The sequence below is a fragment of the Physeter macrocephalus genome, chromosome 7 (genome assembly GCF_002837175.3).
Source record: "Physeter macrocephalus isolate SW-GA chromosome 7, ASM283717v5, whole genome shotgun sequence".
Lineage (NCBI taxonomy): Eukaryota > Metazoa > Chordata > Mammalia > Artiodactyla > Physeteridae > Physeter > Physeter macrocephalus.
In genome coordinates this window covers 153,524,547-153,538,725 of record NC_041220.1, presented here as the reverse complement: position 1 = coordinate 153,538,725, position 14,179 = coordinate 153,524,547, and the positions used below count along the sequence as shown (strand labels likewise).

At 48.7% G+C, this 14,179-nt stretch overlaps 1 protein-coding gene across 2 annotated transcripts in view; it reads right to left on the bottom strand.

Moving 5' to 3' along the window:
* Positions 1-14,179, bottom strand: part of CLCN4 (chloride voltage-gated channel 4) — an 80,898-nt gene that overhangs the window by 13,873 nt on the left and 52,846 nt on the right. For both annotated transcript variants that reach the window (XM_028492515.1, XM_028492514.1), the window contains exons 5-10: positions 11,752-11,874; positions 5,322-5,528; positions 5,135-5,215; positions 3,608-4,153; positions 1,599-1,785; positions 773-1,171 (exon numbers count right to left, since the gene is read on the bottom strand). In XM_028492515.1, coding sequence (XP_028348316.1) covers positions 773-1,171; positions 1,599-1,785; positions 3,608-4,153; positions 5,135-5,215; positions 5,322-5,528; positions 11,752-11,874 — 1,543 coding nt within the window. The remainder of the gene's footprint in view (positions 1-772; positions 1,172-1,598; positions 1,786-3,607; positions 4,154-5,134; positions 5,216-5,321; positions 5,529-11,751; positions 11,875-14,179) is intronic.

Genomic DNA, 14,179 nt, shown 5'->3' with positions numbered 1-14,179 from the left:
GGCCTCTGTCTGTGGAATCCTCCTACCTCCCGCTCCCCTTCCAAGGCGCTTACCCCTGGGCCAACGGGAGCCCCGGGCTTCTCTGAGCCGCCCGGGTCGGGAACATCCCAGCTGGGCACCGTCCCCTCCCTGCTCTCCCAGCTCAGCAGCCTGCCCCTCAGCCCAGCTGATCCAGTTGGCGCACGAGGAGGAAAAGCATCCCACGGAACTGACTGGACCCGCGTGGGCCTCTAACTGATGGCGCCGGACATCGTCGCGAAGCGAAGGGCTTGAGCGGCGCCGGGGGAGGCGTCTGAGGCAAAGAAAGAGCTCAGCATCTGAGCCGGTCGGCCTGCCTGGAAGTCTGTCTCTGCGACCGGCCGGCCCGGCCAGCCCAAGCTCTCCCACCTCTTACCGCTCAGCTGCACCCAGTAAGTCCCTAAAAGGCGGAGCGCATGTCTCCTAGCGGGAGGGGCCCAGGGGGCTGCTTGCAAGCGTGGTGGTCGGTGTCCAGCCAAGAATGCCTCCGACAAGACACTGTCCCTCGCGGTGTGACTTGGGGGCAGCAGCGGCATTAAGAGGGAGCTCGGGAGAAATGCAGAGTCTCGGGCCCCACCCCAGACCTACTGCATTCTGGCCAGACGCCCAGGTGAAACGAATAAGCATTAAAGCGTGACAGAACCTGGCCGGAAGCCCTCCGACCCTCGTCCGCTCTCTCAAACCCCTTTGAGAACGTCGGGGCACAGAGGCGCCATTCGTCTCCGTGAAACGTGAGCCTCCCTGCTTTACTCACTTATGGCAAGAATCAGCTCCCGCCTCTGGGCGAACCCGATGAGGCGCTCCGAGTCCCTGGAGACGACCACGGGGAAGCCGTTGTAGTCGGTCTCCTTGATGAGCGTCTCCACGTCCTCAACGGTCATGCTGTCCTGGGTGAGCACGGACAGCGACGGCTCCCCCCGCCGTGGCCGCATGACGTCGGTGGCCAGCGTGCGGTGGGTGAACTCGTCCTTCACGTCCAGGAACGGGTACCCATTTAAGTGGATGTGGGCCTCGTAGATGCCTTCCTTCCCAAAGGCATCCGCCACCCACTTGCTGGTCACGGCTGCCGCCATCAGGGGCACGATGTACTCGAGACCACCCGTCAATTCAAACATGATGACCACCAACGACACCGTCATCCTGGTAACGCCACCTGCAACCAAAGGGACGAATGAAATTGCAGGACTCCACTCCACACCCTCAAGAGAACATGAACTGTGCAAACCGACAAGCCGGCTCTACCCTCCCGGCACCTGTTCTACGGAGACAGTCCTACACGGCGCCCAGGCTCGGACCTCTGGGACAGAGGCCAAGCTTGGTAAACACAGCCTTGCATAAGGAGCCATAAGTCACATCTGCCTGCGGGGCTCTTCTACCGTGAGGGACAGCAAGTTGTCTATTCACCCAGGACCACACGCCTTGCTTTTTTGGTGAGTGGAGCCTATGTGGGCTCTGCAGGTTTCTGACTCAGCAAGCATCACTCTCTACCAGAACCCCTCGAGCTGGAAAATTGTAGACTATCCACTACTGTAGATGGTACAGCTGCAAGATACACACACACACACACACACACACGGTACCTAGGCAGGCGGCAGCTCCCACCATGGCATAGAGCCCTGGGGTGACGCAGTCTGCTCCGGGCCTGCACCAATTCCTGAAGATGATCCAGTCGTGGTGATGGTAAGCCAGTTGCTCCACGCCAATTCCCACCATCCTGCCTGCCATGGCCCCCACAGCCATGCTGGGGATGAAGAGACCAGACGGGATCTGCGGGGGGCGCAGGGGAAAGAAGCATGAGGGGAGGGGGCCCCGTTCCCGCCGTCCCGCCGCCGGGAAACTCAGGGCCCCCTCGACAAGCTTGCATTTTGCTTCGGTCTTCAAAGGAGGGGCAACGCTTCAAAACATGGGTCAGCTGGGAAACCATGGGACCAGTGATTTCACCTGCTTGGTCGTATCTACTGTGACTTGGAGAAAATGCAATTTTACACTTTCATTTCCTCGCCTTCAAAAGCTGGCCTAGTTTGCCTCCTGTGGATTAAAGAATGATAAGCCCCACCGCAAATAACATTCAAAGTGCACATCTGTCACTTGAGATACTCACCACTTTCTCTCTCCCCTCACGTGTCATTCAGATTAGCTTTTAAAATTAAATGTCAAGCCACAGCATGAAAATGGAAAAGCAAGGCCTTCAACTGTTCACAGGTCAAAGAAAGAAGCTAAAAGCATCAGCGTAGCTGCCCTGCATCTTCCAAAAACCTTGGCACGGGCTTACTGCCCTCTTGTATGTACAGTGGCCAAACACCTGTCAAAGAGATGGCGGGGGCAGGTCCATCTTCCTAACAAAGTCCATTTTCCGAAAAGTATTCTGAATACTTTCAAGCCAGGCTAGATGCAGCAAAGAAATAGACCATGGAAACTGAAAGGCCTTGGTAATAGCGTGTTTTATATTTTGCTGTGTGAAAAACATGTTCATTTCTCTAGTGATCAGACATGTGCTACAGAACAGACTTGACTCTGTTCGTGGAGACTGCATGTGACCGCTGATCCTGACCTGCATTTATGTCACCCCTACCCTACCCCCACCCCCCAGCTGTCATCAGTCTGAGGGTGCAAGTGGATCTTTACCCAAATTCAAGTCAAGTTTGGATCCTCGGGTGTGATTTCCAGAGTGTGAGACATTCCTGAGGAAATTGTTCCTTTCCGAGCACCCCTTATCCCCCCATCATTTAATCCCCTGTAACTTCAAAGCAGACTTCTCCCAGCAGGCACCAGAAGAAAATAAATCCCTTTGCATCAGAGACATTTACCTATTGAATAACGTTCATCCTTCCTTGTTCTTAAGGCAAAAATTCAGGTTTGTGTTTGACCACTGCACCCAAATACACAGCTTCTTAGACTTTTAAAAAATCTTTATTTTTATTTATTTATTTATTTATTTATTTTGGCTGTGTCGGGTCTTAGTTGCGGTACACGGGATCTTCCGTTGCTGCGCGCAGGCTTCTCTCTAGTTGTGGCATGGGGGCTCCAGATCGCGTGGGCTCTGTAGTCTGTGGCAGGCGGGCTTAGTTGCCCCTCGGCATGTGGGATCTTAGTTACCACTGGGGATTGAACCCGCGTCGCCTGCATTGAAGGCGGATTCTCAACCAATGGACCACCAGGGAACTCCCTAGACTTTTTTTTTTTTTAATTCGTAAAAATACCACAAAAAGCAACAGTCATGGAATACAAGGGGGTTCTAGAGGGTTCCCAGTGTTCTGCTCCTGGTCCTGGGTGCTGGTCACACAAGTGTATATGTTTTGTGAGAATTCACCAAGCTGTACACGTCTCCATATGAATGATATACTCCAAGCCTTAGCTTCTTCACTTGTAAAATGGGGTTATAAATCTCTATTCCATAGGCTTGCTGTTTATCGAAAGCGTTGTTTCTTGTTGATTAAAAGAATGTCAAGCGCCCGGCACATGAGAACATTCAGTAAACGTCACCTCCCCTTTCCCCCTCGTCACAATCTTATTCTGGGGACTAGGGTGCTATCCCCAGAAGGACAGAGGTTGCCTCCCTCCCCTGACACCTTCCCTCCCCTTCACTTACCTTCATGCCAAAGGTAAATATGGTAATGACGATCTTGAAGATCAGCGCCAGGGCCAGCTGCCACATGGCCGTGTAAACCCCGACCCCGGCCGGGCGGTCGGGGATGTCGTCCACGGGCCGTGTCATGTTGGGGTCATTGATGTAGTCACAGAGTTGGGAAGACTCGAGGGCCCCGCAGTCATTGAAGAGCTCGGATATGAGCTCGCTCGTGCTGCGGCGCGTGTAGGGGTTGGGGTAGGCGACGATGGCAGTGATGGCGGTCACCGCGATGACCTCCAGCACCGGGTACTTCCCCAGCTTGGTGGTTTTGCGCCTCCTGCACCAGGCGATGTTGCAGCGGATGAAGAGGGTTCCCCACAGGCCCCCAAAGACCCCAAGCAGGATGAAGGGGAAGAGCTCGGCCATGTACCAGGGCGTGTGGTACTCCACGTAGAAGAGGACGAGGCGGCTGTTCCCAAAGGGATTGATGGATCGCAGCGTGAAGGCTGCCACCAGGGCCGCAAAGAAGGACCGCCACAGGGTCTTTAAGGGAAAGTAGTAGCTGACCTGCGACCAACGAACAGGTGGAAAATCAGAGACTGGCGAAAGAAAGAGCCACCCAGAGCCCCTGCCCCTGATCAGCAGCCACCCGCTGGCATAGGCCACGAAGTCACACTCAAGACCAAAGATGGGCGGTACTCACTTCCTCAGCCTAGGTGTGAGTACGGCCCAAATGCACTAACAAAGATATTTAAAGGACTCTATGTCTAAAATTGGAATGGATACTAGTCAAGGTGTGTTTGAGCTATTTTTTAAGAGAAATGAGAACACTTCATCATAATTCTGTTTATAGCACAGAGACCCTCCTAAAAGAAAAGAAACCTATGATTTGATTCTCCAGACTACAGATCATGGGTTGAAACCCCTGGCCCAGCAAATATATCTGGAGGGCACATGAGTTAAGAATGGTTTGTACATTTTTAAAATGGTTGGGGGAAGAGAGAATTATTTTGTGACATGTGAAATATTCAAAAGAACAAGACTTAGTGACAAGTGGTAATTATATAAAATTCAAACTTCAGCATCCATAGGGAAGGTCTTGTTGGAAGGCAGCCACGCCGCACACGTGCGTGTTGTCTGCGGCGCCCTCCACGCTACAAGGGCAGAGCCCAGTGGTTGCGACCGAGCCCTGAGACCCGCAAAGCCTCAAGTATTTGCTACCTGGCCCTTTACAGACAACGTGGGCCAACTGCTGGACTAGATCCATTTGGGTTGCAAAACATAAAAATGCTTCATTATGTCGTTTATGAAAAAGAGAGAGGAGACTGCAAATCTCCCTCCAGAAATCACACTGGCAATTTTTCAGCAGGACTTGAAAACACGTATTTCATGGCGAACACTGCGGCTCCTTCATGAGCTGCAGGAATCTCTCAACCCTCCTTCGCATCTAGTCCTCAGAGGGCTAGAGAGGGAAGCCTCCTGCCGCCCCGACCCCCCATGCGCTCCTCGGCGCTCAGAACCACGGGGCCCTCCAGTGCCCACGCTCACCTCTTCCAGACTGAAAAGCACACCCCCGATCGGAGCACCAAAGGCGACAGAGACCCCAGCAGCGGCCGCAGCTGACAGCACCTGCGAAGCAAAGAGCTCCCCGTCAGCCCGAGGCCTTTCCGGCAAATCAGCGGGTGCTGGTGAGCCTGCAGAGGGTGGGAGGGCGCTTCGTCCTGCACCAGCTCACCTCGCGCCTCTTGCCCTCGTTCTTGCTGTACTTGGAGAAAAGGCTGCTGAAGAAGTTGCCACAGCAGCATGCCACGTGCACCAGCGGCCCTTCCTTGCCGAGGCTCAGGCCCGAGGACACCACCAGCACCAGGGTGACAGTCTTGATCAGCAGGGTCCACTTGCCCAAGTAGCCCCTGATGATGAAGCCGCTCAAGATGGTCTTTATCTGAAACACAGGATGGAGAACGATGGCGAGTGAGCCGCTTCAGCGCCACGGCTAGGAAAGTAACCTCTCCCTCCTCTGAAAAGCATCTTGCAAACTGAGATTCACTAAATCAGATGGAAGAGAGGCTGCTTTAGCTGTTAATTTAGCCATAATTTTATATTGAGAATTTATATTAACGCCTAATTTTATATATTAATGGAACCCTGAAACAATTTCAATGCATAGTACATCTTAATAATTCTGAGAGTAATGAGAGATCATAACGAGGACTGAATAAATAATTATCAGAGTCTCATTTTATTTATGGCATTTATCCTGTGCATTTTACCCTCTGTTGTGTTGAAAAGATACATGTATCTATTGATTTTAACTGGTAATTTTTCACTACTGAAAGATGGCCAAGATAAAGGGACATCTGGCTGGCTATGTGACAAAGCAAATACAACAAAATATCAATTGAACTTTAGATCAGGGTCGGCAAACTATGGCCCATGGGCCAAATCCAGCCCACGGCCTGCTGTGTATGACACATGAGCTAAGAGTGCTTTTAATGTTTTTAAATGTAATATGTAAAGAAGACTACTAGCCTTTTAGTGAGAATAGTTCCTCGATTTTGCCTCTTGACTCACAAAGTCCAAAATATTGACACTCTGCCCTTTATCGGAAAAGTCTGCCAACCCCTGATGCAGGCCAGGGGTATGTGGGTGTTTACTGTCCAATTCTCTCGGCTTTCCTGTATGTTTGAAAATATTCTTAATACGATATTGGAAAGAGAAGATGCTCAACATTCTAATAACGCACCTCTGGGGGATGTAAGGGTATCTGAATCCATGGCAACCCCTTCCCTTCCCTTGAATCTTGCCCTCTTGTACTGCCAAATAATGGCCTTCTCCCTAAAGGTGCATGTGAATTTGCATAACGCTTTTAGAATTCAACGGGGGGCCAATCTCAGTGATTAACTTCATCTACTGGAGTCCTCTTCCCCCAAAACAGGGTTCTTCTGGATACGGAAGCATCACCACTGGCTAAGTAACATTTTACCTTCAACCTCTCCCGCGACTGGCTGCAACGGAGTGAATGTTGACTGCCCAGCTAGCAATTTACAAGCCTGTAATCAGAGATTTATTAGACACTGAGTGAGTCAGCTGATGAAATTCATGGTCAGTATCCGTTTTCCCATTGTAGAATACATAATGGGACAGTCTCAGCTCCTGTCACCGTCAGGATGTTTACATAACATCAAAGAGCCTCCTAGTGGGCGCCAAGAAATCAGTTTCTCAAATAGCTATTAGTCCTTCTCCACCGGTGCTCCGTGGCATCCCCTGGAGAATTAGGCACCAGGGAGGACGAGTTATCCGCCCCCCCCCCCCCCCCCCGCCCCCGAGATCTGATGTAACTGGTCTGAGGTGTATCCTGGGCACAGGAGGTTTACAGCCTCCCCAGATGATTCTAGAACGCAGTCCAGGTAGATAAGCACTGCTCTCGTCCTGAGAAGAGCAGTACAGGTATTCCTAATTACTCAATATTTAAGGGTGGTCCTGAAACACTCTTTGGCATCATGTCACCTGTGATGATTTGGAGAGGGTCGTGAAGTGAACTAATCCTAGCAATTTTACAGGGGTGTGACTGGACCATTTCCATCTCAGGAATTCTTGATAGAGATCTCTTTCTTAATTCAAGGAGAAAGACCAACAGTGAGCGAGTGTGTGGGCATCCGTTCGAAAGAACTCACTAAGATCCTTCCTAGAGAACACGAGCGAGGGCTTCCAGCTCTACAATCAGATGGTATTTCTTGAACTAGCCTTTAACTAAAGGCAGACAAATTAGTGGTGGTTAAACTGGTCTTTAACTAGTGCTAGTGGGCCTATTTGAGCCTGTGCTCTGGGGATCTCAGATCCCTTTATTTAAGGGACGTTTTAGTACGCCTGCCACAATCCTGCCCTTTTGTGTTGCCTAGAATAAAATTATCTATAATTTTTTGTCAGTTAGTTAATGTGGATTTGGACCCCAGGGTACAGTTGAAGAGCATAATACCATTTAGAAAATTACAAGCATCTAAATTACCTGAGCCTTTGCCAGCCATGACATGTGGTGAACTGAACAATGTAAGAGGTATTTTGTAATTCTCTAATATGACTTTATAAAATTGTCATGATCAAATAAGGGACTAAAGAAGGCAAATTCATTCCCAGGAGATGCCAAAATCCAATCGCTTGCTTTAATTTGGATCAACAGAGACTGAATCAAGCAGGGCTTTAAGGCCATGTATTGCAGCACATTTGTGACTTGATGGTGGTAACTTTAAAACCTCTCTGGCAAATAAATATTTGTGAGAAAGTTCACATTGTATAGAACTGAAACATCAACTCAAAGTAAGTTCTAGGAGGACATGATTTCTTTTTTTTCCTTCAATTTTATTTATTTATTTATTTGGCTGCGTTGGGTCTTTGTTGCTGCGCGCTGGCTTTCTCTAGTTGCGGCAAGCGGGGGCTACTCTTCGTTGCGGTGCGCGAGCTCCTCATTGCGGTGGCTTCTCTTGTTGCGGAGCGTGGGCTCTAGGCGCATGGGCTTCAGTAGTTGTGGCTCACGGGCTCAGTAGTTGTGGCGTGCGGGCTCAGTAGTTGTGGCACGCTGGCTCAGTAGTTGTGACTTGTGGGCTCTAGAACACAGGCTCAGTAGTTGTGGCACATGGGCTTAGTGCTCTGCGGCATGTGGGATCTTCCCGGACCAGGGCTCAAACCTGTGTCCCCTGCATTGGCAGGTGGATTCTTAACCACTGTGCCACCAGGGAAGTCCCTAGGAGGACATGATTTCTTGTACAGTCCACAGTGGTTCTATGAATGAAGCAGACAGTAGTAGAGTCATCCTTGGCCAGTTTGCTCTAAGTTCTGAAGCCCAAGAACTAGTGTGCACTTTTAAATGTGCTTTGTAGAGCTAATACAAGAGCATTTATTACATAGAAAAAAAATGGTCTCTAAATTTGTTTTTTTTTTTTAATGTTTCAAAGGAATTTTTGACACTGGCTGGGACCTGGGACCCTTGCTGCAGTGCTGCAATGCTTGCACCTGGACAAATATCTAGCAACAAAATACAAAGAAACTATAAGGGACTAAAAGTAACTGCATGCATGCCCAGTTGGGGCAAATTCTGGACAAGATACAAAGAGACCAAAGAGCCCCACTGCCACTTCTGAAGAGCCCGGAGCAAAAGCAGGGCAATGCGCATGCCCCCTGCACTCAACACCACCAAAGGGGTGGACAGACCCCCTAAGCCTCCCCTCTGGCCTGACCCCTGGACACACCCCTCCCCTCACCGCGTATCAGGAATCAGGAACCAGCTCGCCCTGCCCCTCAGCAAGTAGGCCAGCAAGGGCACCTGTTACTTGTTCTCCCTCCTCCCCTGCTGCAGCTCCAGCCCGAGTAAAGCCTTGCCTGAATTTCTTGCCTGGCCTCTGATCAATTTCTATTGATTAAGGAGGTCAAGAACCCTGGTCAGTAACACTGTCATCCAAAGTAATCTAAATGTTTCAGAAGCAAACATTACAAAGGATGAGTGATCTTTAAACTGTGCAGAAGTGCACTGCGATCAAAGTTTGTTCGACACTGCACACCAGGAACAGCTTACAGATCACATCCTACGACGGGAAGTGTATTTCTAAAGATCTCATTTAGTATCTTTCCTGAAGTGAAGAACAGCCCTGTATCTCAAAACTGAGTAGAGCTGTTTGCACGGTCTGTTGGGTTTTAACTGGAAGGACATTCTTTATATCCAGGAACTACTTATTTGCACTTACTTTTCACTCTGCCCCTCTCCTCCAAGAACTGGGGTGGGTATTGCACCCTTCGGTTAGGAATTTCAAGCTCTACTACAATAACAGGGAAAATGTTCTACTACTGAGTCATAATAACCAAAGCTTAATTATAAAATCTCCATTGGGCTCCTGATACTTGAAAAGATTATTGTGAACTCTTTTATAAAGAGAGACATGAACCTGTTACATATTATATACGGCTGAAAGCATATTCAAGTACCCACTACCATGCACCCACTACCAACTTTAGGACAGAAGAGCAGGTACCTTTGAAAGCCCTGTGTTTGCTTCCTCAGTGGAACCTTCCTCCTCCCCCCTCCAAATCATTCCCTTGCCTTTCTTTATATAGCTTTAGAACATATGTGTATCACTAAACAGTATGCTTGTTGCATTTTGGCTATTTTAGGGACGCTACAGAAATAGATTCATATTTTATTTACATATTCTTCTGCAACTTACTTTTTTCACTTGGTACCGCTTTTTTGTTTTATCCACATCAGTGTGTTCCTTGCGCTTTGCCACACGGGAAACAATGCTCAATTCAGTAGTTTATTCCTTCTGAGTTCAGCTGTCACAAATAAAGATGTCCGCTTTGGACAAAGACCAGGTCCAGCCAGCCCCTCCCAGATAGAGTTCCCTGTCTGTCTACGAGCTGAGCCACGCATCTCTGGTTCTTGTAAGGGGAAGATGGGATTGCCCCCCACATCTTTTATTGCTGCTTTAAATTTCCCACCAGTTCCCCACTGGCCTTCTCCTTATTTTGATAGGTGGCTTGAGTCCAAAAGCGCCTGCCGTTGGGCATTGCGATCAGAAACCAAGATGCCAACAGTAATCTGTTCTTTTTAGTGTCCCGGGTGCCTTCGGTCTTCGATATCCAATAAAACGCAGTCAGTTCTGCCTGAACACTTGTTTGGAAAACCCAAATTTGTTCCAGTGTGATTCATGCATCAGGGCAGAACTTGAGCATAATGCCAATTTCGCATCTGTTTCTGCACAATTTCATCTGGGAGAAACACAAGGCGGAAAACTGCAGCTGCCGATCGAGCCGTGCAGGGATACACAAAATGCACACAGGCACACGTCTCAGACGACTCCCAGCTCACGCATGCACTAGGGGAGTATTCATACATTTCTTAACCATTTAACGTGTGTCTAACTCTGCTACTGCTTTTAACAGGTTCCCATCTTTTTTATGTGTCACCAGTGAAGTTTCTGAGCGCTGTGCCCCTAGCCCCATCTTCCCCACAAGCTCTGTGGTTTTGACGATGCAGTTCTGTGATGTTTAGGAATGCATATGGTGCCTTAGAGCAGCACTGGCTGTACCGAGGAAACAGGACGGTATCGCAGCTTATTTTTCAGGCTCCTGCAGCAACATGTTCATATGAATCATCCAAAGTTCAGCATGAAATAGTCTTTTTTTTTTTTTAATCTTTTCCTGGATCAAGACAATGTTGAGCTTTCCTTTCGATGATCCTTTAATTACCCCAGCCCTTTGCATGAACTGCCCAGACCAGCGGCGGTGTTGGCGACACCGCCAAAGAGTGTGGGTCCACCGCCATGACCGCTCACATCTTTATAAACTCAGCATCTCCGCCGTCTACAGGCGCTGCTGAAGCACCAACTTGAAGGAGAACGGAACAGCACTGATTAGAATGATCATCTAAGAGCTTTTAAAATGATTTCTGGCTAAAAGTTTTACTGTCTGGGCTTTTTTGGGAATTTGCTCAAGTATCATTATTCTAACCCAGCAGATCTCCTTGGTTTGCAGTTTGGTCTTGGGCATTCCTCCTGATCGATGAGGTCACTTCCCTCATACTCTGGTTACAAGAAAGTGCTGAAAAATATTTATAACAACTCTAAACTCACAAGGGTGCGTTCACGGCGCATGTACTGAACATGGAATTCAGTTCTTTAAAGATTGCTATTGCCCTGTCACCAGAAGAGCAAAACGTGGCAAGGGAGCTTACTCATCAGTAAGCTTTCTGAGCAGTAAACCTCCGCTGCTGTCCTCTTTCACGTTCTATCATAGACGCACTTATGAGTTACTAGAGTGCCACGTTTGTGTGTGTGGTTAATGGACTCTGACTCCACAGGCTTTAAGAGTTATGCCTGGTTTGTAAAGACAAGAATTTAAGCATCTGAGAAGCAACAGAGCATAAAGCCAGACAGCTGGATTCGACTCCCAGCTCACCGGCTTAGTGACCTTGGGCAAGTTACTTAACCTCTCTGTGCTTTAGTTTCCCCAACCGTCAAATGAAGAGAATAACAGTACCTACCTCATAGGCTCCCTGTGAGGACTAAATGAGTGAACAGATATCCAATGCTTGGAACCATGCTTGGCACAGAAGTGCCACGTAAGTGTTTGCTATTCTTATTACTGGCACAAAAGAAATTCATTCAGCCCCCACTCACCTCGGGTATACCAGAGCCACAGGCGTATGGCGCAAATACTCGTACCAGGGAGACGGCCAAAAACGCAAACAGCAACGCCCACAGGATGTACATTAGGTAATTCAGAATGTAAGCGCTGGCACCCTAAACAAGACACAGAACAAGAAAGAACACGTGAGCCACCGCAGAACCGAGTGACGTGCCTGCCCCTCCGCCAGGCAGCTTCTCTCCGGGTCCTGTGTCAGCGAAGAGGCAGGGTTGGCTTCATCAGCTGCTGCTATTGCTACAGTCGGTTCACACACACAGTGCCGGCTGCTTCTCCAGGAGCTGTGTACACACACCTTCTACCAGGTGAGGTCTCAGCAGTCATAGAGACTGTCAATGAGGCTTGGTTTTAATCGCTCCGGGCCCTCAAGTTAATGAAAGGTGTAACAGAAAATACTGCCTTCGAGCCCCAGGAAGGTTTGTTTGGTCTCGTGTATGGTGGATCAGCCTCTCTGCTTTCATGAAGGCCACATCCACGCCGCAGCACGCAGCTGCCCTGCCAATGAGGAAGTGTGGGAACTGCTACCCAGATGTGGTCCCTGGACTGGCAGCATCAGCATCATCTGGGCGTGGGCTGGAAATGCAGAGTCTCAGGCCCCACCCCAATACTGCAAATTATCTGATGTGTGAGGAACACTTTCTGAACCAAACGCACAGTCTGGGGTCTTTGAGGCTGAGGACCTGGTCCGTGGGCAGAGACCACAATTCTCCAGGCCTCAGCTTCTTGCCACCATCTGGATGCCTCACGTAATGGAGAGGGAAAGTGAGGGCACCTACAAGCCAGGCTGTGGGCACAGCTACACATGTGCCTGTAAAATGCAAAAACACGCTCCAGGAGACGGCTCTAGCCTTAACAATCACAGATATTCACACCCTATGTGGTGAGAAATCAGACGGAGGAATACATTTCACCTGGTGAAAAATGGACTTTTTTGAGACTAAAAATAACACCTCACCGTTGCTAACAGTAATTCTTTGAATCAAAGTATAAATCTTAGAAATGGTTGAAAAGCTAGACGGCCATATTTCCCCCCAAAGTAGGAGAGAAGAAATCAAACATGGCGCCCAGCCAATTCTGCCCACCCACCTCCATCAACTCAAGTAGAGAATTTATTTTTGGCAGTAATGAAGAGCACTGAGAACGTGTGAGATTTCAAGATCCCAGTCTATGTCTGAGATCTGAAGGAATTAATTTTCAACTCCACTGAGAAAGAGGTTTAGCAAATGGCAAAGTGCATTCCAAACGTCTTCAGCTGCATTAAGTCAATCGGGCAAGAGAGCGGGAGAGGAGGGGAAGAAAGGGATTACATCTATCTTCCAAGAACAGTTCTAGCTTGAATGGTCCTCACATTACCCCTAATGTGAATCCTGGTAACCTAACTCCCCCTCACCTGGGCTTCTGATCTGTCGATGACCCATAGTCATTGTGGTAACCACTGAATTCAGTTAGAAATTAACCCTTCTCCCCAACTAAGATTTGTATGTGGATCTGAAGCTTGGAGTGCCATGAAGGCAAGCACCTGGTCTGTGCTTCACTGCTACATCCCCTGGGCCTGGGATATTCCCATCACAGAAGGCCCACAAACATCCTCTGTAACGTGTTCCTAAGATGCATTGGAAGACGATAACTTAATCCACAATGAGACAGCACTCACACCTGTTAGGAGGGCTATAATCCAAACCAGATAACAACTGGGGTCGGTGAGGATGTGGGGAAACTGGAACCCACATACACTGCTGCTGGAATCTCAAGTGGTGCAGCCACTCTGGAAGAGAGTCTGGCAGCTCCTCAAAAGCTTAAATATAGAGTTGCCATGTGACCCAGCAATTCCCCTCCTAGGTATCTACCCAAAAGAAATGAAAACATATGTCCACACAAAAACCTGTTAGACAAACGTTCAAAGCAAAATCATTCATAATAGCACAAAAGTGGAAGCAACCTGTGTTCCTCAGCTGATGATTGGAGAAATGAAATGTGCTCTATCCAGACAATGGAATGTTATTTGGCCATGAAAAGGAGTAAAGTACCAATCTATGCTACGACACGAACGAACTTGGAAGACATTACGCTAAGTGAATGAAGCCAGACACAAAAGTCCACGGATTGTATGATTCCATTTACATGAAATGTCCAGAACAGGGAAATCTGCAGAGACAAGAAAGTAGATTCGTGGCTGCCTAGAGCTGGCGGACTTGGGGGGAAATAAGGAGTGACTGCCGATGGGTACAAGGATTCTTTGGGGGCGATGAAAATGTTCTAAACATTCACAGAAGGATAGACAAGATGAAAAGGCAGAGGGCTATGTACCAGATGAAGGAACAAAATAAAACCCCAGAAAAACAACTAAATGAAGTGGAGACAGGCAACCTTCCAGAAAAAGAAATCAGAATAATGATAGTGAAG